Source organism: Andrena cerasifolii, chromosome 3, assembly GCF_050908995.1.
Source record: "Andrena cerasifolii isolate SP2316 chromosome 3, iyAndCera1_principal, whole genome shotgun sequence".
In the NCBI taxonomy this organism is placed as follows: domain Eukaryota; kingdom Metazoa; phylum Arthropoda; class Insecta; order Hymenoptera; family Andrenidae; genus Andrena; species Andrena cerasifolii.
Window position 1 is genome coordinate 20,780,368 of NC_135120.1, and position 22,946 is coordinate 20,803,313.

At 44.1% G+C, this 22,946-nt stretch overlaps 2 protein-coding genes across 4 annotated transcripts in view; one reads left to right on the forward strand and one right to left on the reverse strand.

Annotated features, from left to right (window-relative positions):
• LOC143366715 (ankyrin repeat and SAM domain-containing protein 1A) overlaps nucleotides 1-16,377 on the reverse strand; it is a 70,829-nt gene extending 54,452 nt beyond the window's left edge. For all 3 annotated transcript variants that reach the window (XM_076807991.1, XM_076807990.1, XM_076807992.1), the window contains exons 1-5: nucleotides 16,241-16,377; nucleotides 2,986-3,066; nucleotides 2,645-2,801; nucleotides 2,089-2,234; nucleotides 1,748-1,870 (exon numbers count right to left, since the gene is read on the reverse strand). In XM_076807991.1, the coding sequence (XP_076664106.1) occupies nucleotides 1,748-1,870; nucleotides 2,089-2,234; nucleotides 2,645-2,801; nucleotides 2,986-3,066; nucleotides 16,241-16,344 (611 nt within the window). In that variant the 5' untranslated portion in view covers nucleotides 16,345-16,377. The remainder of the gene's footprint in view (nucleotides 1-1,747; nucleotides 1,871-2,088; nucleotides 2,235-2,644; nucleotides 2,802-2,985; nucleotides 3,067-16,240) is intronic.
• Nucleotides 16,378-16,677: 300 nt separating this feature from the next.
• LOC143366741 (transmembrane 7 superfamily member 3) lies at nucleotides 16,678-22,935 on the forward strand. Its single transcript, XM_076808067.1, has 8 exons — nucleotides 16,678-16,820; nucleotides 18,390-18,728; nucleotides 19,577-19,839; nucleotides 20,219-20,390; nucleotides 20,470-20,640; nucleotides 20,772-20,918; nucleotides 21,798-22,058; nucleotides 22,481-22,935. Exons 1-8 carry the CDS (start codon nucleotides 16,724-16,726, stop codon nucleotides 22,603-22,605), a joined length of 1,575 nt encoding a protein of 524 aa, XP_076664182.1. The 5' UTR covers nucleotides 16,678-16,723; the 3' UTR covers nucleotides 22,606-22,935.
• The last annotated feature ends 11 nt before the right edge of the window (nucleotides 22,936-22,946 follow it).

Consider the following 22,946-nt stretch of genomic DNA (forward strand, 5'->3'; position numbering starts at 1 on the left):
ATCGCTGGGTAAGGCAGAGAACGCTGACTGGCGACACAGAACTTCGAATGAAGAACTGAATCAAGTATGCAACTCGTGGTAACGGATGGGGCGTTTTAACAATAAAATGAACGAAAAGAAAGTGGGGAAAGGTATGAAGATAGGTACTTTGATTAAATATTTGTAGCTTTACCCATTGTTGTTGCCCCAGGTTAAGGTAAATAGGATTTTAGGCAAATTCTTTGAGACGTAACACAGTGTCATGGGCTATGTTCAAAAAGCAAAAAATTGGGTTTTGAAATTTTGTATTTCATTTCATGGAATTGATAGTAAACAGTCCTCCGACATAAGAACATCATAACTTAGTAACATAAATAACGGATTTAAGGTTAGTAATTATATTCAAAGTCGAATATTCAAACGCAAGCTGCCAGAGGCTACACATAGGAAATATTTACCCACTGCATTTTTGTTGTATTTATAAGTTTTTTCTTTTTGAAAATAAGCAAAATATATAGCTGTTTCGTATTATTAATTAAAAATTCTCGCATTTAAAGATATGGATACGTACCAGTGGCTCAAATTATTACTATTTGGTTGCATTTTCTAAATTGTGGAGATAATTAAAAAAAAAACGAAACATATCGGTTCATCATTTTTTTACTACAATTAGTTCTTTTCATGTCCTTTAATTTGGTATAAATTTTGTCTCCTCCTGACTGCTCTGACATAAGAAAAAATACATATACTTAATAAAACGAAAAACTAGACAAACCTGTGCTAGAATATTTTGTTTTAAAAGACACTGAGCTTCCAATTCCTTCAGATTCAACTCGTAGGTGATGCATATGTATAATAAGAATGATTAATTTAAAATTTATTAACAATACGATTTATTTAAAAAATTAATTTTATTTTCTTTATAATTTTCTCATATGTTTGTTACTAATTTGTGTTTAAAAAATATATATATTATTTGTTTTACTTTTATTATGGACAAAGATATGTCACTGAATTATTTTATGTTAAAAATTATTTTTTTATGAATAAATATGATTAACATATCAATCACACGTAAATAACAGTATCTTAACGGAAAATTAATTTTTGATTTTTTTTCCTATATACTCATTACACTGTGCGTAACATAGATAATCAATCAGATATTTAACCCTTCGTCGTCACAACGTTTTATAATCACAAATTGGTCACATGGGGTTCACTGCACCCCAGCGTCATTTTTGTGTTACCATTTTTGTATTTTTGAATCTTTTAACTTTTGATAATTGTACATTCGTAATACTCTAATAATCTTTTTCCAGAAATGTAAATTTATAGTTGAAAAAAATTGTTTTTTTGTCAAAATTCACCACATTTTAAATTTTAATATTAAAATCTACAAATTTAGAGAAATATTGCAAAGCCTATACCTACTTCTGGAAGAAAATTAGCTGGGGTGCGATACACCCCGTGTGACCACGAAGGGTTAATTGATATTCTGGACGTAAGGTGTGTCGTTTTAAACAATAGCGATCATAATCTTTCGATCATAGTGTTTTGACACACAATTACCTTTCGCAAAGAAAAGCAGATACATTTTTCAACCCCCTTCGTTCAACTTAACCCAATGTTCATTCACTTTCCGATATAAAAGAACAAAGTATATATTTAGAAAAATGTTTGTATCGCGGAGTAAATAAAGATGGTTTCAGATGAAGTGGGCCCGAGAGCACCAGGGGTGGAAGCGAAGGAAACGTATTCCACTTACCTGTGACCATTTCGCGAGGCCAAGTGCAGCGGAGTGTGAGGAAAAATCACCGAAGAGGAGGCGTTCCGAAGAGGCACGATCAGCTCCGGATACGTGCTAACGAGCAACTGCACGGTTTCCAGTCTGCAAGAGATAATTAATTTTTCAGAAGCCGCGCAAAGCCAATTAGCAAGCCTCCATCGATTGTTCGATCTGAAGGGTCGATTATGCGAACGCCCCGCGGCTAAAATAGCGACCGGCGTGGCCGTGGGCTGCGCGAATTTCGAACCACGCGCCAGGAGGAAAAAAAAATAGCTACGTTGAATTTCGACGAAAAAGGAGAAATCGTAGGTGGAATTTACCTGCCATATTGTGCAGCGAGATCGAGCGCAGACTCTCCCCGGCTGTTGCGGATGCTGGGGTCGCATCCGTAATGCAACAGCTGTGCCACCACTTCCGTGTGCCCATACTGTGCCGCGCAGTGCAACGCTGTCTCGTTGTCCTTCGTCTGCGATCATACAAAGCCCGTATTTCGAGTTGACGAATCGTTTGGTCCCCATTTGGAGCGTTAGGGAACTTCGTGTGTACACGAAATATCGCGGCGTGGCCGGAGCCATCTCTTTGCTATCCAGCCAGAAATGACGAGGAGCAAAGTGGATTCCACAGGAAAGGGGGGCAAGTGACTTTCACGAAACGAAGTTGAATCCTTCGTGATCCTTATGATCGGTGTAATAAAGTTCGGGTGCTTTGGAAATATTCATACGATTTTAACCCATTCGAATCGAATTCAAATGGACCACACAAGTATGATTCGAATGGGTTCAATATTGTATTAATGTTATTCCAAGTACGTACTTCCTTTGTTTCCTACGTTTAATCAAGAAAAAAAAAACGGGGAAAAGGTGCAAACTTACTGACCGTAAGATTCACTTTGGGCACCGAGGGTCCTTGGGTAAGAATTAACCGCACGATTTCAGCGTCGCCCGCCCAAGCTGCCAAATGAAGCGGCGAAGAGCCTTTAGCGTCGACGACGTTAGTAGAAGCCTCATATTGGAGCAATAACTTTACCACCTCCCTGAGGATAAAAGCGTTTCCCCGAATTATCGTCAGAATAGCCGCGACATCGACTAACCACCATTAGAACGGAATATTAATGAGAAAGTATGGCAGCTACGTTTCAGTGTCGAGCAAAGTCTGATAACTTGTTTGGTGGAATGAAAGCAATAGACAAACGAATTTGATTTCCGATCGAAACTTACTTGTGACCGTTCAAAGCTGCGTGATGAAGGGCGGAATATCCACTGGCGTCTTGCACGTTAGCCCCCGGACCCCGCCGTAGGCTGAAAAAAAGAAACACCAACGATAATAATGATTTAGAACTCTCCCTTTGTTTGCGTTCATGTTTATTTGTCCCGTTCCCTGTATTTTATTTCGAAACAGTTGCAATATTTGGTGTCAAGCCTGAGTAACATCAACGTGAAACAGATACGCAATCGGACACTTGAATCAATTTCTGACATAACGCTAATCGCAGGAAGTTAGAAAATAGGCTGGGTGATTTGTAGTGAATGGTTATCAAGCCACGCAATCAGCCTGCTATATTCGCAGACGGGGAGCGTATCGCTTGTTTTCAAGATTAAACAGTATCCAATTAATTGAACTGATCTATGTAGGGGAGAGTGGGGTAAATAGGAACGCGGAGTAATAACGAGCAGGATGGTTACGGCGCTTTAATAAATGAAAACCAATGTTCAGTCTCCACTATCTAATAGTTTAGGTCGTATCCAACACCGGACAGAATTTATTATTTTCATCGTGTTTCAAGTAATATTTTGTCCATCTTCAATTGCATGTAATTACTGTTGAATTAATGATACAATTGTGATGTTTTCAAATTCAAATAAAGCACAATGTAAGCTACATTTTGTGACCAAGGCGTCGCCTGAATCATGATTCTAATCTCTGAAATAAATTATTTTTTATCTTTTGATGTCGTGGGGTAATGACGAACAAATCTTGTCAATACCAATACCTTCCAATGAAAGAAGTTTTACGGAGAAAAAAAGAGAAGAAAGATAAAAAAGGAGGACACAGAAGTGCCAAAAAATGAGAAGAAAACAAATGATAAAGTAAATAAGAAATCTGTTAGGAATTTGAAAATTTTTGATGAGGAAAACCTGGTGGGGAAAGCAGAGGAAGAACCGAAGAAGAAAAAAGGACGAAAAATGTTGATAAAGAAATTATATATATATATCTGTATTTATTGTGATGAAATATATACATACCCACCCACTGAAGACTGGATAATATGTTACAAATGTAACTTATGGGCACACGAAAGATGCAGCGGCAGCAGTGAAAACACATCTAGAGGCTTTCTCTGCGATTTCTGCGATATATAGCTCTATTCGCGATTACCACACGGCAGTCGGGTAATTATGAACACCAAGGGTTTGGTATTTTTATTATAAAGTTAATTTTTATTAAAATTTTTTCAAAATTCGTTACAGTAATTTAGAGAGGAATAGTTTAAGTACGCTTGTAAATAAAAAACAAATTCGTGCCTGACATAGTTTTCGTTCTGTTTGCTTTTTTGCTTAACTGTTCCCAATTACCCCACTCTCCCCTACGGTGAAGTTAAGGGTGTTCCAAATACCATAAAAAAAAGTGGAAGTGACTTGGTCTTCCGTGGAGGCGCCTCAAATATTTCAAAGACACTGTTATTTTCTAATGGAAAAGAAAGTTCATGGATTCTCCAAGAAAGATGTCAGCCAGCTTATGATCTCTTTGAAGGCGATGCCTACAAGCCTCTGACCTCTCTGAGAAGCTTCATGAGCCCCTCTGTTCCATCGCGACAACCTACATTCCCGCCCAGATACCCTCAAACTTCTCCGCTCTATTCAAAGCGAACACCATCGTCAACGTGCACTACCAACGCGTCACCTTAACTTACAAGATCCTAATCTAAAGCCTTTCGCTACGGTCCTCGAAATTCGCAGCAACGTTGCCCCGAAGCAGCCCCCCCCGAAGCGCGCCATTATTCGCCGCGACATTCGAACCACCCTCCCGGATTGTTAGATCAGCAGCGATGGGTAACGATCACCCAGCCGCGACCGAGGCCCATTTCCGCAATTAGGAATTCATGTTTACCGCCGGCAACAAATACCCAGTGGCAATATGGGGCTCGCCGAGTGGCAAAGAATCGCGTGCAGCGCGATACAGCGCATCGTGTCACGGTATCAGCTCGACGCAGACAGCCGGGGAGGGGGGCACAATGGGCCTCGTGGACAGGAACAGGCTCGCTAATGAAGCTTCCTGGATCCAGCACACGTTCTCATTACGCGCCTTTGTCGCGCTCCAGCCGAGATAAACGTTCCCCACCCCCGCAAATACCGCGTAAACGCAACCCCCCCTAGGGCGCCCCCTTGAGACGAGCCCCGACACCTTCCATCCCCAGATCGATTCTTTTCGATCAGACTGATTCGATTCCTCCCGAATCCTCTCGCCCGAGCGAGCCTACCGGAGGTGACGACGACAGGGCGGGCCGCAGTTTCCCGTTATCCCGTGTTTTTCTTAAGTGGATTCGATTAGCACAACTTGGAGCTGGACGCTCGCGCCACCCTCGAGCCGTCGAGTGCCGCGCGATCAAAGGCGATCGGATTGCCCGGGTTTTTAGGCGCCTCGGGGTCCGTCCAGTCGCGAAAAGTGCCATTTGGGATTGGAAATGTGTTCCGGGGATGATTGCACGCTGGCTTCATCTTTTACTCGCGACGTCTTTACGCAGTGCTGTGAGCTTCGGGGTCGGGGAAGAGTGTAGGAATAATAAACAGAAAACCTTCCTGGTATCACAGTCATAGATTGTTCTTACGCGCATGAATGCGATGTGCATGAATTTAAACGACGGAATTGAGGAAATCGTAGGTGGAATATGCAATGCAGAGTCGCAATTACACCATTACCATGTCCCTATCGTTTCACCACGACAGCACGCAATTAACTCGTCAAAACAACGCTCGACCACTCCCACTGTCTTCCTGCGAACGTAAAGACTGAAACGGTGTTAAACGATTCATTTCATCCGATCGCTATGATGCATCAGCGCGCGCCACTTTTCCAATGGGAGGATCATCGACGAGTCTGCAAGTATGGCTCGCGGAAGGAACAAATATGAAAATAGGAATTGCGATTAACAAAGCGCGCCGCGGTTACGCTGAAAGTGTACTCGCCAACGAAATCCGTTGACTCTGCGAACGCCAGGCAAATAGAATGTTTTCGGTATTGGGCGAGGCAGAATCGACGCCGCGAGGAAACAACGTAAGGGGCGCAATATTTATCTTGCCCGATTAATACACATCATAACCGAGCACGCGAGCCGCCATATAGGACGGTATTTGCTCAGTTCCTGTGTGATTCCGATATGAAGACAGAGTCGCAAAAATATGTATGTTTGCCGACGATCTTCCAACTGTCAAGCGCGTTACTCTGCCATCGATATTAGAACTGACGCGGAGCACCGCGACGATATTAAACGCCGTATACAAACACAACTCGTAACAGTACTGCATATCGTTCACAAACAACATCACGCGGCAATCTGTGCAGCGGTACCGTCCGCGTATATTTTTCAGCGTGTCCTCCTGTTTCATTTTTCGACGCGGGTAACGTGTAAACCACTTAAAAGTACGTAATTGTCCCGCGGTTGTACACAGACTCTCTTTACCCGTCGATATTCGTAGAACTGTTACAGTTGTAAACAATCATTACCATCGCATTCTTTTGTGAACGATACTTGTCCATATTGAGAATTGTTGTTCGCAAACAAACGATTGAAAATCATAGTGTTTGGGCTCACATTTCCACGATATTTTGCAGGCACTTTACCCAGAGAGAGAGAGAGAAAGAGAGAGAGAGAGAGAGAGAGAGAGAGAGAGAGAGGGGCCCGGCCAGGGCTTGATTTCGGTTCTGCAAACGGTTATGGAGAAACTTTATTTCGAATAACTGTTATGAAGAACCGAAATTTCCAACTATTTTCTGTTTCAGTTACGGTTCTTATTTCCCTCCTCATATCGGTCCAATAACCGTTATTATTTCGGTTCTGTATCGGTTCTGAAACGGTTCTAGAATCAATTCTTGTATCGATTTTTCCCTAATTGATATCATTAATTATTGTAGCTGCAGATTACTGTATATGTGCACTTTTTTACAAAATCCTTATAGAAACAGGAGAAACATTTATACATATCATTGATTTCTAAGAAAGCGTTGAAATATATGAAGCAGCAACTTATTTTTCACACTCACACACACTATATTATTCAGGATAGGAAGTTGTAGTCCGTTCAAGAAGTTGGGCCAGTAGGGGTAAGCAGAACATCCGCGTGCTAAACATGTTTTGCTTTTCAACGGCCCTTAAAGACTTTTCAGATACTCTGGCGACGTAAACAAATCGAAGTTACATCAGTTTTGTAGGCAATAGGTACGAAATGAATCAGTTCAGTTCTGATGCTCACACTGAACAGAAACCTTCGGTGCTAAAGAATTAAATATTCAGTATTTAATTATTAAATAGTACTGTGAATAGTTCAATAGTAGTGTAAATAGTAAAAGTAATATAATTAAATAGTTAAATAGTCAAGTATTTACATAGTATAGATAGTTAGATTAGGCTAAGACAATTTAGAAAATAATGGGTAGAAAAAGATGTGTTATTGTACGAAAGTACTTTAAGAATTCCGATAATATGGGCAAGTTGCAATGTACTATTGAACACTTTTCTTCAGAAATTTCGGTATGTACATATCTCCGTATATATGAATATTACTTTGTTTTTATTTATCTTTAAATTTGTAACTTAAAAATTCTAGAACCATTCTACAAATTTATTGAAACATTTGGAGAAAAAAGAAGAACGCAAAAGAAGTACTGACAGTACCGACACATTTAATAATATCAAAAGTAAGAAGATGAAATTTGACTTGATGGATGCATGCACGAGATTAATTACTGTTCGCGGCAGGCCGATGTCTTTAATTGGCGATAAAGCTTTCCGCGATATCATAGACATAGTACCACAAACGGAAGCAATTAATTCACACACAGTACGCGACAGTATTATTATGGAGGCGAATGCAGTAAGAAATAAAATTGCAGATGAAGTAAACAGAAAATTAATATGCGTAAATGTTAACGCCGCAACGTGCATAAGACGGTCTTTCCTTGACATAAATATTCAACTTGTAAAATTCGACAAGTTACAAATTCGTACGATGAGTGTTATCGAACTGTTCCATAGCCATACTGGCGAATATTATATTGGTCCGGCCTACCTGACCAACGATGTCTGTTTCCAGTGATATTGCTTTGCAAGCTGGAATGTTTTGTCACTCGGATTGCAAGCCCAATACTGTTGCACTTCCTCCAATGTGACAGAAAATTACAGGAAGCTCGATACTCAACTTGAGCAAACAGTATCGAGCTCGGAATGAGCCGAGGCAAAGAATCGAACGGTCCAGGCGTTATTGTCATCGTTTACCCGGCTTCCGAGCCATTTCGTTCTCGGACGACGAGGCCGAGAGAAAGCAGAAAACCGGTGGATTTGCCTCGTTAATGGGACGCGGTCTGAATCGACGCTTACGTCGGGTGCCGGCATCAAAGCATCGCATTCAGTTTACCCAAAACAATTACGCGAACCGAAGGCCTTTCTATGCGCGAAGAGGGTGTGGAGGGGGCAGATCAAAGGGTCCGGGAGCCGTGGTCGTCATTAAGCAACGACGTCATTAAGCTTTCAGAATACCGGCACTTTAAATGATCGGCGGCTCGCGGCAGCCGGCACGCGTGCACCCGCGAGAGATCGCGGCTCACGGCTCCCTTAGAGGTGGCCACCCTCCGCCTCTCGACGGGCCTCTAATCCATTGTAGTTAAGATCAAAAACGGGAGAAACTGTCGATTTTACCAAGGCAAACTTGGTCCCCGGTCGCGAGTCAAGTGGCGAGAGGGATGGGCCGGGAGGGTCTGGAGGGGCTGGCAAGAAAAAGAAACGGACGCTCGAGGGTTACGCGGAGAGTGCCCCGGAACGCTTGGAAGTTCGAGGAGCTTTCGGCCAGGAGAAGAATAGGAAAGAGCTAACGCGCGGAGAAGAGGACGGCACGTGTTGAATTTCCCTCTTCCTCTCCTTTCCATTCTTCCTCCGTCCGACCCTCCGTGTCCCGACTCTCTCGCTCTTCACGGCCCCGGAGTCGCGCGTATTTGTTTTCCGCGCCCTAACAACGGGACGGGGGTGGTCGCCGGCTCTCTTAAAGCCGAGTATACACGAAAACGCCGTCAACCCCCCCTCTGAACGCGTGTACATACGAGCGTAACGTACACGAGCATGTACGTCGGAATGGCCACGACGCTCCCCCGTGTGTTTCACCCAACCATCCACCCCAACCACCCCCTCTGGACCGTAGACCAGTTGGGGACGTTTGACTCTTCCTTTCTTTCCCACCCTCTCCTCGTTCCTTCCGCAGCCGTCGCTCCGTCTTTCTCCGTCTGTCGCACCCTCGCTCCTCGTTTGCCCCATTCATCGAGTTTATCCGCTCGCCCAAGTTCCTTAATTAAACCCTGAAGATTCTCTGCAAAAAGGACATCGCCCAGTGGCCCTCGACGTCTACGGACGTTACGAATCGGACGGCCATGGGGGAGGACATGAAAGATACAGGATAGGTGGAGGGGGCCGGAACGAGATCAAGAGTACCTACCGTCTGTCAGGCATCCGTAATGGCAATTTCTTGCCGGCTTTAATCAAGACACCGAACGATCAACAGCGGGAATGGCCAGTCAGTGGCGGAGATAATCAAATAGTGACCGTTGTTTTTCTCGCCCGGCCCCGGAAACGGAAGCGCGCTGCAGCGAAGGACGCCACTGCGGGGATTCGTGAGAGGCGTTTACGCGGCGTGTTTAAGTTCGCAGAGCGGCACGGGACAGTGTCGTATTAATAATATGTGATGAGGCTTAAGTGGATCGTACGTTAGAATTAGATCGCGTGTGTCATGGAAAATATCAAAGTGACGTTGAACCATCGGCCGCGGGGTCAGGTTTTCTCAAAGGCTCCGGGGCGGTGTATGTAACGCGGTATAGAAAAAGTTGTTTTCCTAACTATTTCTGCATCGGCGCGAGGGTGTGTAAATTGGAGCATTCCGTAGCAATTGATTCAACTGAGCTCTCTAATCGAAGATACACCACCGTGCGGAAAGTATCAATAGCTACGAGTGATAGATAATAGTATTTCGAAACAGTGACGTCGAGTTGAGAACCACGAGGATCGTCGATAAACAATAACAGTAGCATTTAAAACGAAATTTGCTGGGGAAGCCCGCGTCATTGAATTACGCGGTTTCCTCTCCTCTCGCGGTAGGTACTCGAGGGCCAGAGGCGCAATAAAATGTCAAGGGATAAGAGAACTTCTATCCAGCCCTCGCCGGATACCAGGGACGTGAGTGCTCGCTACGCGCGCACCCTTACGCCCGCGGCAGATAGAAAAGGAAAACTGGGCACATCGGTCGAGGGTGGCTCTTGGAGGGATGAAGAAAGCGAATGAGCCGCGGAGAGGACCCGACGGGGAGGGAAGAAGGGAGGAGGGTGAGAGACGAATACAAATTGAAAGAAGCAGAAAGGAGAAGACGGCAAGTGAGAGTAATAGACGGAAATTAAACCAAAAAATGAGAATACACTGCACGAAATTACCATAAAGCCACCATGTTTGTTGATAAAATCTTATACTTTTTCCATGCTACTGATAGCTTTGTGCATCATACCATTTTGGGAGAGTTAAAAAACAGCATATAGATCGGTTGGAATAATAGAAGTAACATTTATTTTAAAAAAAAAAGACGTAAAAATAGAATTTAACAAGGAACAAAGTGCGAAATTTCTATAAAGCCACTTGCTTTTTAAATAAATAAAATCAAAATTAACAATAGATTTTGTCAATGCCGAACCGCATTTTTTATGTTATTCGAAGAAATGGCAATTACACTAATTATTAATATATAAATAAAGAAAAAACTATGGTTAATTTTGATTTTATTTATTTAAAAAGCAAGTGGCTTTATAGATATTTCGCACTTTGTTCCTTGTTAAATTCTATTTTTACGTTTTTTTTTTAAAATAAATGTTACTTCTATTATTCAAACCGATCTATATGCTGTTTTTTAACTCTCCCAAAATGGTATGTTACACAAAGTTAACAATAGTATGGAATAAGTATAAGATTTTATCAATATACATAGTGGCTTTATGGTAATTTCGGTTAGTGTAGAAGAAGCGAATGGGAGATGGGGAAAAAAGGAGACGTTCGGAAGAGAGGGTAGGAAGAAGTGGGAATTGGGGTTAAAGGGTTGGAGGAAGGACGGGGCCAATGACGTAAAATGGTTGAGAGTGAGGGCAAAATAGGTAGAAGCATGGAAAGAGAAGGAAAGAGAAGGCGATGGAGCAAGGTAATTATGAAAAACCCCCCAAAAAGAGGGAAGCAAGGGAGTAAGAGAGCAAGGGGGTGAAGAAATGAAGAAATCAAGAGAAAAAAAAGCTGAGTACAAAAGAGGATATCGAAGAAGCAAAGTTTGTAGCGACAAAAAAAGAAGGAACTAGAAAGGGATAGACTAGAATCAAATGATAGCCAGGGTGTACACGTGGGAGGGGTGTTAAGGCATCAATCGATAAATTCCTCTGCCGCAGAAGAGAGGCACGATACGTGCTGATGCTGCGGAAAAGGTCCTTCCTCGCAAACACTCCAAGTGTCACTCCAGAAAGGTGACAGAAAAAAAGCCGAGACTCTCTCATAGCTGCAGTTTATGCAGTTTCGCGGCCCCTCGAAAAGAGGAAATGGCAGCTCTCGAACGGAGGATCCTACATCGATCCGTCTAGCGTTGAGCGCACCCACGCGAACGATCTCCTCGTGGCATTTTACCTTGCTGTCGGCTAATTATCCCCTCGTCGATCGTCTAATTTAATACATCGATTCCTTTTCCCCAAAGAGCAAGAAACGAACAAAACATTACGGTGACATCAATCTAGTGTAATAGAATCATTAGACCTAATTCTCAAATTAGGTGCCATTTTAGAAACTGGATACATGGCATAACAGAATAATTGAAGTGAAGAAATCTAGAGACGCGGTAGCGTCTCGATGCCAAGTACAGGAATGAAAGTACAGAAAAGACACCCTGTATATGTCGACTGTCGCTACCGCTATCATTTACTCGTCGCCGGGTTATTCCAACCTAACCTGAAACTTATTTCATTAATATCTCATCACGCCTGTAATATTTCCTAAATTTAAAGGAATTTTTCTTATGTAAACCGCATATAAGCTTTCGAATAAGACCAATTTCAATAAAATCGGTCCGCGCATAACAGAGATATCATAATATCGTCTCATGGATCAGTCAGAAATTTTAAGATTTTTCTTCGCTTCTCCAAGAAATTTTTTCGTCAACATAATACGTATACGCGTTACACGCACACCTTCAGCCAACAGAAACTAACACATGTTTCGTTCGTCAATCGCTATCTTCACTATGCAATCTCTCTATCTCTTATTGCTTTCTTATATATTATATTATATTTATATATAATATAATATATAAGAAAACACCTTTATGTACTTGCAGCTCATTTTGATTTCACATCTTTTTTTTATATTCTAATTATTATTATCTTCTATTCTTTTGTGATTTATTTAATTTCATGTACTTGGCGTAATTTTTTTTACATTTTTTAAGTTTTTTTATGGGGATAAAACAATACAGATCTACCGCAGATTTGAATTGCACGCTTTCCTGCCAAGCCTCGCTGACGCGCGTAAACGGCACGATTCAAATGGATTACGCGTAAAACAAATAAAAAGGAGAGAAAGTTGAAGTTAAAGTTGCCCCGTGACTCTGTATAAATTTCCAAAAATCGCGGCCACCAGGCCGAAGAGAATTTCGGCGTTTTGGAAATCCCGAGCTGCCCCAGGAGACATCAAAGAGAGTCGATGTTATCGCGGCCGGACGATGAGGTTAAAAGTTGCAATTCGCGGGACCCCGGTGCGGCCTGGGGCGACGTTTTCGTAGCGGAGGAGCCCTTTCGTTGCCCCCGGGGCCGTGATTAAAATTATTGCCCGACCCAAAGTCAACACGCCGCGCAAACAAAGGATAAACACATTCTTGTGCAGCGGTACACGGTATACGGTGTGCGCGCGCCCATTCCGCGATTAGCATCGCAAAAATATTTCTCGTCACCCCCGTGGCGTGTCGCCCGTGTCGTTTATAGCGCGGGCTCCGGGCCGCGTTTTATATTGCTTCCCTGTGATCTCCCGGCGAACAGAGGGTGGAGAGACACGCGGCAGCCAGACGAGCAGAAACCACAAGAGAACGGGTAAAAAGCTTTGGCAGAACGTTGCCGCGGGCGAGCTTTGTGGTTATGGACAAGTTGCACCCGCTGGTGACGAGCGAAAGAGGCAATTCGTTATCCTAGGGTCGAAGAAAGAATCGACTCGAGAGACCTTCCAGCGTTTATCCTGACAAGGGGAACTTTTCCTGCCCACTTATTTCCTTCGCTGATGGCCTTGGGTAATCAGTTCGGCACTGTTTGGCGGTGGTAGCAATGGGTTTGAACGTACCGCGAGTGTTTTTGTTTTAACGAGTAACGCTCGACTCCTCTGAAACGAGATGCAGGTACTGAAACGATCGATGCACGAGAATCCTATAAATTCTAATACACTTAAACTGCTCGGAACGGTGGAGCGGTAATAGCTACTCCCGTGCCTGATACTTGAGGATAAGAGACGTCGTTTATCGCGATACATTTAAGATTCGTCGTGTGCTCGAAACCTTCCTTTACCCGTCTCTCTCTCTCTGTCCGCGCGTTTCTCGCTCGTTTCGCCTCATCTACTTTTGCCAAGTGACTGAGGGGAAACGTTTCTTGCGCTCTCCGCTCCTTTCTGCTGAACTCCTCCCCCTCCCGGGCCCCACTCGACTACCGTTCTCTTTCTCGCCGGAGGTTTTTGCACGCGAACGAGAATCGGCGTTAAAGTGCGTGAGCGCACTCGAAGCACGCGCGGCAGCTTGTACACGAGCACCACGCACCTACTCTCTTCAAAACAAACGCGTCGGCCTCTCGTCCCAGCGCGGCGTGACTTAATTAATGGGAAGCGTCGAGAAGCGTCGACAGAGTCGTCTTTGTCGAGAAGTTCGCGGGACTGGGTCAATAAAGACGCGAGACCACCGACTGGTGTCCCACTAATTGCACTGCCTGTGTCGATCGGCCGCCTCGACCCGGGCCGATCGGGAATGATCGACGATCGACGCTGCTGACCTTACAGCGAATTCGTTCAGATTTGCGCCCCGCTCCACTCGGGTTTCATGACTCGACGCGAGCACTGATTCGCTCGCGAGCCGTCCGGCGCAATCATCTCCGCGAATTGATTTGTAAATTGCCCGTACTGCGTGGAACTCGTTCCGTCCACGTGTGTACGGTTAAATGACTCGTTTTAGGGGCTCGGTGATGACGATGCTGCTCAACTATGCTAACTCGGGCCAAAGGATGACTAAGTTGTTAAAGTAACTACTTTTTACAGGGGGAACCAGTTAAACGTGTGCAAGTCGCCGTTCTTATACCGGGTGTTTTCGAGCAAAGTTTTTATCGTTCATCAGACCACGCGGCTTTGGAGGACGGAAGTTGAGGACCGTCACCCACACATGGCCCAAGGATAAGGGCAAAGATATTACGGGGTCTCGGTGCCGTCTTTTCGTCTACGATCTATCGCGTCCGAGCGAGGTTTATCATTTTGACCCTTGAGAATAAATAGCTACCCACCAAATAAGCCCCTTTATCTGCTCCCCCATAAATAGAAATCCGTACCGGCTCGATAAGTCCGTAATAGATGTTCCGGTGTCGCTTCTAGATACGAGCGCGGCCTCTGACATTTTTCAACGGCAGTCAGTAGGGTTTAATTAAAATCTTTTCCTGCGTAAAGTCCAAGTGACACGCAACTAACAGGCGGCTATCGTCCGAGATAGGATAACAGTGGCGTGTAGTGTGAGTAAAACTTTAAATGCAGATCTCAATAACAATTATTGACAGAGGAATCGTTGCGTGTCCGTATCATCGCATCCTTCGTGCATCGTATTACGGTTCGCGCACAGGGTGATTCATGGTCACGGTGAAATCATGAATAATCACTGGACAATAACGAGCCAGCACATACCGGGCGTGTTATTCCCTATAGATATTCAGAGCAAACCTGATTATCTCAGGAAAATACTATAATAAATACCCGCGACTATTTCTAGTAAGATATGTATTATATATAGGGGACCACAAGACTCGATCACAAATTATTACCCATTAGATAATTAGGTTTAACGGGGCCTACGAGCTGCTAGCGATATATTTTTAACAAGTTCCTTCTTATTTTGACTTTTTAAACTCATCTTCAATCTTTCAAGGCGATCCCTACAATTTTTCAAAAAACTTTTCCGCGGTGCTTGCTGAAGTCGTTTTAATAAACGCTAAAAGGGAATCGAAACGATTATAGTGTACGATACCAAAAAACTTGCACGTGACCTTAAGAACTTCAAAAAGAAAGGATACACTACTCTGCACCGAATGATCAAAGAGAAAACGAGAGCTCGAACTGTGGTTCACTGTAATTGGTAACGATTCAAACGGTTAAGTTCTGTGGGACACCCCGTATAGTACGCGTTACGCGGTGATTCCCGATTGTTAAGCGGCGTACACAAACCGGCACGGTGGATGCGCGATCTCGCTTTAAAACGCGGTTACAGTTTTCATGAAAACACGCACCGTAAATCCAATTACCGGTTCGCAGCACGGAATCAGGTATCTATGAAAAAGCGTATCACGCGAGCGAGAAAAAGGAACAGAACGAGACACTAATTACAGCGCTTTCAGCAAACACATTAACGATAAAAATGGAGGATAATTTATTACGGTTAAAACGCATTCCATCGCATTAATTAATATCACGAGAACTATTCGGGGCTGCGGAGCCGTGCTATTTCCCGTGGCAGCACGTACACGCATCCACGGGAACCACTTCACAAACCGTCGGAATTAATTACAAAAACGCGGCGATCAATCGAGCGTGGGTAATTTAACGCGGATACGGGGGCACCGGTACGGTGTAATGACTCGCTCGGGTCAGTTTTACGTCTGAACACAGTTACCCGTGCCCGATCAGCAACGCGGACGCGGAACCGCTGGTCGAGACGAAAGAAAACAATCCGGGAGGACAGTGGATAGCCCCGCACGAGCGGCGATATCATCGGGACAAAAATCTTCGGCAGGAGAGATTCGAAGGGAACGTGACACCGATCGCTCGGCGACGTGACAGAAAACGTGTACGTGTCACGTACGAGCGTGGCCGAGGATCCCGTCTGGGACGGGCGATACCGCGTTAAAGGCGAAACGGAACGGCAGAACGATGGACGAGACGGAGGAAAAGCAAAAGTCTGGTACGGTGACACCCACCTTGCCAGTGGACCACTCCTCTTCGCTCGTTGACCCAATATCTTCTCGACCACGGTGACATTTCCGCTTCTCGCTGCCTCTAGCAGCTCCTGGTCCTTCCCCATGGTCCATTTACACCGTAACCGAGGCCTGCTGATCACCTGCACACTTGTCAATTTCTGTTTTTACTACGATTACTCGCGTTTCATTGATCCAGCGTGGCCATCTTGGGGCCGACTGGCCCGCCACCTCGCGGTCACTTCGCCAACACGGGGGCGCGCGAGAGAGACGGGAATCGCGGGGCCCACGTTTGCTAGCCGGCCTGAAGCGAGACGGAGCGACGCAGCCCGAGGACTGCGATGTGTACCGCGCTCGGGCATCTAGCCGACTGTCAAGTGCCAGCTGTTGCGCCGTACTGATTTTCCGTAGCTTCCCGCTAGCTCTCGGCTTCACCAGCAATTTAATCGAATAAGTGTGTCACGCGGTTCGTAACGCCGGATCGACATGAGTCGCGGACTCATCAGAGAGCCACTCATCATTCTCTTGCTCGCCGCTAACTGTCTGGCCGTACAGAAAAGTCCGAAAACCGAGTCTCTCGATGGTGAGCACATAACCTCAAACTTCGATAGTCTGTTTTATCAGTAAACTGTCCCTCTTGCCCGGGTGTAATTCCTGCAATTCGATTAAATGCCATCGATTTCTGCCGTGCGGCGCGCAAATCCCGTTACGTACGTTGGAAAATTTCAAAATCAATCATCCGACTACCAATCGAATTGTTTTTGTTATTGCTACGGCGTAACCTTTCTTCCTTGGTACAAACATATACATACCGTGTTTTTTAAGCTTTACGGGCATGTCGGATTAATTACATTTGGGGAATGGTGTTATGTAAATGCGTCTCGAGTTGTAAATAGATATTGAAGATTGTGCATTTGGAGGAAAATTTCAGTCTTAAGGGAGAAACTGTTCTTGGCTCAAGGATATCTTAGGTAGACTTGTTATCAGACATTGTAACTAATGTGTGCACACATCGCCATTATTTGTGATGTATAAGATAGCGTTAGACAGATTGTTGCATTGATGAACTTATGTTTATGTAACATTTTTCAACAGAAAAGAGCCAGTGCGTATAATAATAGTTTATGCTGATTCGGCTTGGCAATGCCCTCTAATTAGACAATAATTACTGACAGCTGTTATCGTAGCTACCAAGTTCGTGTGTATAGGATACAATTACAAGCTCGTACTGCAATATTTTTCATTTTTATTGCGTAAGATATTCATTACATACGAAGTAACAAATAAGTAACAACGTAGAAGAGAAACATGTACAAATGTGTAAATGTAAAGGGAGATTTAAATAAATAAAATCTGATCCAAAGAAAGTTTATTATATATGTATATATTCCGTGAATATTTTTATAATACGCATGTTACTTATCTTTAATCATTCATCGCATTTATTACACACATACTATATCAGCTTTGCATATATATTTTGATTGTGCGCAATATGCGTACAGGTACTTTAATAAAGCCTGAACGTATCAGTGCATGTAATGAAGTCGCTACGCGTCTGTGCAAAACGACACTCATCAGACTAGTATTACTATTATTATTTTTATTTTTATTCGTCTTTATTACTTGAAACATACAGAGAAAAACAATACATAAAGACTATCGAAGTAAAGGGCGAGGCTGCAGGAGAATACTGTAGAAGCCTAACTGTAACTAAATAACTAACATTAAACTAAAACTAGGAAAGAAAAATAGAAACAGAGTGAATCTAAACATTATTCTGACGCATAGTGCAAAAATATATATCGTCAAGCTTTACATTTAAAATCAGGAAACAAATTTAGTCCTCGAATATCAGGAGGGCGGGAATTATAATAATGAGCTGAAATATAAGCGAAGGAGGATTGAAGTTTAGATGTCGAGTGTACCGGGTATGAACTATAAACTCACAACTTTATCAATCTTTTACGATTCCCTACTCCACTTCTGGACAGTAAAAAGAAAAATGAAACTCTAGTTCTTATTTCCGCTCCCAAGCACACCAGACTACCTCTGGTGTTTGCTTTTGTGTACAATAAAATACGGCAGGATTGTTTAACTGTAAAACTAGTATTGTGTAAGTTATGAAAATAATGTGTAATACGTTTTACAGATGGCAGTGTATTGAAGGTGGCTTTATCTAATGTTCAAAGCGGCGATGCATTCATCCAACAGATAAACATTGCCCCCAGTAGTAACGTAACATTTAACGTAACAAACGTCTCTTCCGATGCCTCGTTCATTATCGCACAAGTTCACGCATATGAATACAATGTCACTCTGTCATACGATAGAGACCATCTCCATAAAGTTTCAAACAGAAGTGTGTTCGGATCAAACATCGGCCTCTTTGTTAAGCCGGGTACGCTAATAACGACGCAGTTGTTTTTGAAAAACGATAACGTCCACCATGTTGACGCCCTGCTCGTTGTTATTCCATATACTGCTAATGGTGAGTACTCTCGACATTTAGCGTATTACAACAGATCCATTTGTACCATGTCTCGGACCAGTAAAATTATAAGAAATTCCCCATAGTCAGTGGCGGATTTAACGGGCGGCCGATGAGCAGTTGCCGCCTGGGCCCCAGCTCAGAAGGCCCCTCCATGGCCCCATCTTCGACCAAATATTATGATTATATCCAAATGCTACATTTTTTTCTGTACTACTATACTTAGCACGTTTTTAGTAAACTACCTTCTCATTTTCCCGAAAAAATGGGCCCCTCAGAACGTTTTTCACCTGGGCCTTTTTCCTTAAATCCGCCACTGCCCATACTGCGATTAACACTCATGTAATTCGAAAGCACGTGTAGCCATATCAATTCGACTATCCAGTAGCAAGCATTAAATTATTCAAATAACAGCACACGTTGCGATAGAAACTGCTGATTTAGACGTCCAGACAAATTTCTCGCGAGCTTTGCGTTCCGATTCAGCGCTTGATATACAGGGCGGTACAGAAATCGTTATCACTTTAACAGAATCGACACTATGATAACCAGAAGAAATAAAGAAAAGCTCGACCTTCGATTTCTATGAATCTTTTAAACAAATTTCTCTTAATTCTGTAGGGAAGCTCGGAATCCTACATTTCGGTTTTATTGCGACGACGTAGGCGCTCCGGATGATACATCTTTGCGCAGAGCGTGTAAAGAAGTTGCGTATCATTTGATTAAAGTGATAACAGTTACTGCATCGCCGTGTGTACCATCGATAATTTCAAATGGGTTCCATGGTTAAGTTGTGTAACAAAAAATGGCCACCGATTTCGCCCATCAATTTGTTGTTCTCTTCGCAGCACCCATACCGGGTGGATGCAACATGGAGTTCAATACCGAAATCGCGCCGTACGCGAAGGTGTCCGTACGAGATGCGATGGTAATAGTCGACGTTCAGCCATCTTCTGTGCCATTGAACGGCAACTCAACCTGTGAGAAAAATCCAGTGCAACACGATATGTATCAGTTGTATTTAACATCGCAGGAGTTCGATCGTGACAGCTACTTCACGGCCATCATAAATATGTTGACCGTGGATGATATCGTGCAGAACGGCCGACAGGTACTGGCAGCTTAACCGTCTACCTGCCACATGCTTCTATGTAAATGAAAAAGAAAAAACAAGATTCTCCTTCCATCCTAAATAATCGCTTAACGCATTAAGAGTACAACAAAATGGTTTCATTGAATCGCACAAAGGGGTTCGCATGGCAATTAATTCGTGGAATTTTGTATAGAGGGTTCAGTTACGATTAATGTAGACAAATGCCCTCGAAATTAAGTTAAGCGAGCTGTATAGTTAGAAGAAAATCAACCGGCCGTAGACTATGAATTACGTTGCACATGACCCTTAGATTTACGTTACTCTCGTGATGTATTATCGTCCTGTATTTTTCCGTACTTCGTCATCATAATACAGCGAAGAATTGTTTCGCGGTCAGGTATCGAACGCCGACGTGTTCTCGCAGATGAGACGATTCTTCAGCGCATACACCGGCACTGGATCGGTTTATGTGACGGTCGCCAGTTACGGAGGCTACTCCGCAGCTTATGTGCCGACTTTCTCGTATGCCTGCAGCCCCTTGGTCGACCCAGAGTCGTGTCAAGTTCTAAGTACGTTTCGCTTCGTCAATGCTGTACCTATAATTCACGTTGCAGTGAAAACATCGGCGATACCACCCTTTCTTTCCAGGTGCGGTCTTCCCGAAACTGGTTTGCGCTGGTTGCTTCTTCCTTGGTGCCCTCGCGGTCTTCAAAGGGAACGCGCTTTACCCGGGCGACATGGCAGTGCCCATTCTGTTCACTTCGACCATGATCAGTTACGCCGTCACGGTCGCCATCAGCCAGGAAACCGAATCGTCCGGTGAGTGTCCAATCTCATCTTCCATTTTACGTTCCGCCGTTGCTTCAATCGCGCGAACTATCCCTACGATTCTGATCGTGGATCGTGTCGCGGCGCAGTAACATAGAAATATTCCGTTCCGTTCGTTTCAGCCAACATAGCGATCGCTCTGGGACTGGGCCTGATTTTCACGCTGCTATGGGGGGCTTGCTATAAAGGCCTCCAGGTCGTCGCCATAACATTATTCAGTCTCACCCTAGGATTCTTCATCTCGAGCGTGGTCTACTTCCAGTCTCCAGGTACGCTACTTTCAGACTAAACCGGCGAAACGGTCGACAAAACGCAAACGGAAATAAAGCGTTCTGCATGCTCTGTCTGAAGGATCGCCGGGGCAGGGGGGTTGTAGCAAATTATAGGAAAATAATGAAAGCCGGCTTAAAAGCGGAGAGTAGTAACGCGAAAAGAAAAGGGATTGGGGAGGGTTTGGGGGGTGGAAGGGACAGCTCACCGCCCCGAATCGAAGTTAGTTTGAGTTTGGCGAAGGGATGAAGCACAGTCAGAGAGCCCCCCCTCCCTCATCCCCGGTAGCTTTTATCAATGTTGCCCGCTCATGTGGAAACTTCGGCTGCCGAATCCCCTCGTGCAGCAGCGGGCACTCGCATAGCCTCCTACCTTTCTCACCCATAACGCGGCACATCACCCTCCGTGCCACCCTCACCGACACGCGCGCGCACCCGTATGCGTACGTACACGCGCGAAAAAATCATCGTCGCGTGCAGACAGCCCACCCCAATGCGGACTCCCACGAAGCGACCTAACCAGCTTCGAAGATTCACATTCACCTAATTGTGTTCCCCTCCCGCTCCTCATATTTATTTTTCGCTTGGACCTATTTAGATTACACGGTCTATGCATGCGTAACAGCGTCGAGTATCGGTCCGACCTATCCCGGCGTCGACAGATGATCGGGCTGTTCACCCTCTGTCCTGTTTTTCGCGCAGCTCGGACGCGTCCTCGTGGTTTATGCATGCGGTAGTGTCGCGCGCATCGAAGAAACTACAAAAACTATCGGTGAAAGTGTACAGTAGGTGCTCCCTCTCGCTTTGTGCTGTACTTAATGATGATACCGGGCGGAATTCTTTCGGTGGTCACCATGCAACTCGACGTTTACTTTTCAGATAGCTTCACAATGCTCGAAAGTGACTGGATCTTCTGGACACTGTTCATTGCTATCGGTACCGTTTCATCGTTCGTGTTCGCATTATTATCTGTTGTTACACCAGCCATTGCGTGTGCCATATTCTCGTCCTACATGATGGTCCTGCCGATCGACTATTACGCTGGGTCGTCTCTGAAATACATCATTATAAATGTGGTTAGGAGGGTTACCGTCAGTGACTTCAATCAGGCTGTCATCTACCCACCGACTCAAACCAAAGGTACCGGCTGATTCTGATTCCCATGGATCAGACCTGTCCACGGTGAAGCCCTTTACGCCGGGTTGCCTCCCACGACGGAATTTCGCTAAAAGTTTGGGATAGAAGTCATTAGGTTCGGTTGATTTTTTATTATGTGCCACCGCCTGAACTAGTCGCCCTAGAACTTTCCACGGGCAAACTCAGGGAAGATCTTTTTGGTGAACCTGAAAATCTATCCCTGTTAACTGATCCTTCTAGTTGCCTCTGAACCTCTAACACTTTGCAGTCCCACTTTATATGTATCCATAGCTTCTATTGCAAATTAATGACAGGATAAAATCGGTGATTGGACTCCGGGAGTTCACCTTGGACAGGACTGCCAAACGTCAATAGGAACACGTTTCACCGAGACTTATATGTTTAACATACCATTACACTTTCAGACGTATGTTTAATCGTTCTCTGGGTATTACTGGCATTGTACCGTTTCCTGAATCAGTGGATCACAGGAATAACGATACCGTCCCCGATGCGGTTCGTGACGGATACGACGCCTCTGATCGGATAGGGTTTCATTGGCGGTGTTTGCATACGAAAATGAATGTATAAGAACTAACCTACAAATCCATACAAACAGCCTGTCTTAACTCAGGTCGAAGAAAGAGACTTAAGAAATATTCATAGACTGAGGTTTTTTAGTCTGTAAACGTTTTTATTCGCGTATGTATTAGTATTTGAAGAGAGCTGAAAGCGAACCATTTTATGCGCCTGCGTGTTTGTACCCTTTTCACACGTCTCAAGAGCGGGCGAGTTTCTTAAAATAACGTTAAGATAGTTATTACTCGTTTATATGTAATAGCTTGAATTACGAAATAAAGTTAATACGAAGTAAAATTTACGTCCGATGTG

Coding starts and splice junctions, on each gene's coding strand:
- LOC143366741 (XM_076808067.1), top strand. CDS start 16,724: ATGAGTCGCGGACTCATCAGAGAGCCACTCATCATTCTCTTGCTCGCC. Junction 18,729..19,576: donor TATTCCATATACTGCTAATG/GTGAGTACTCTC, acceptor TTCTCTTCGCAG/CACCCATACCGGGTGGATGC. Junction 20,641..20,771: donor CCAGGAAACCGAATCGTCCG/GTGAGTGTCCAA, acceptor CGTTCGTTTCAG/CCAACATAGCGATCGCTCTG.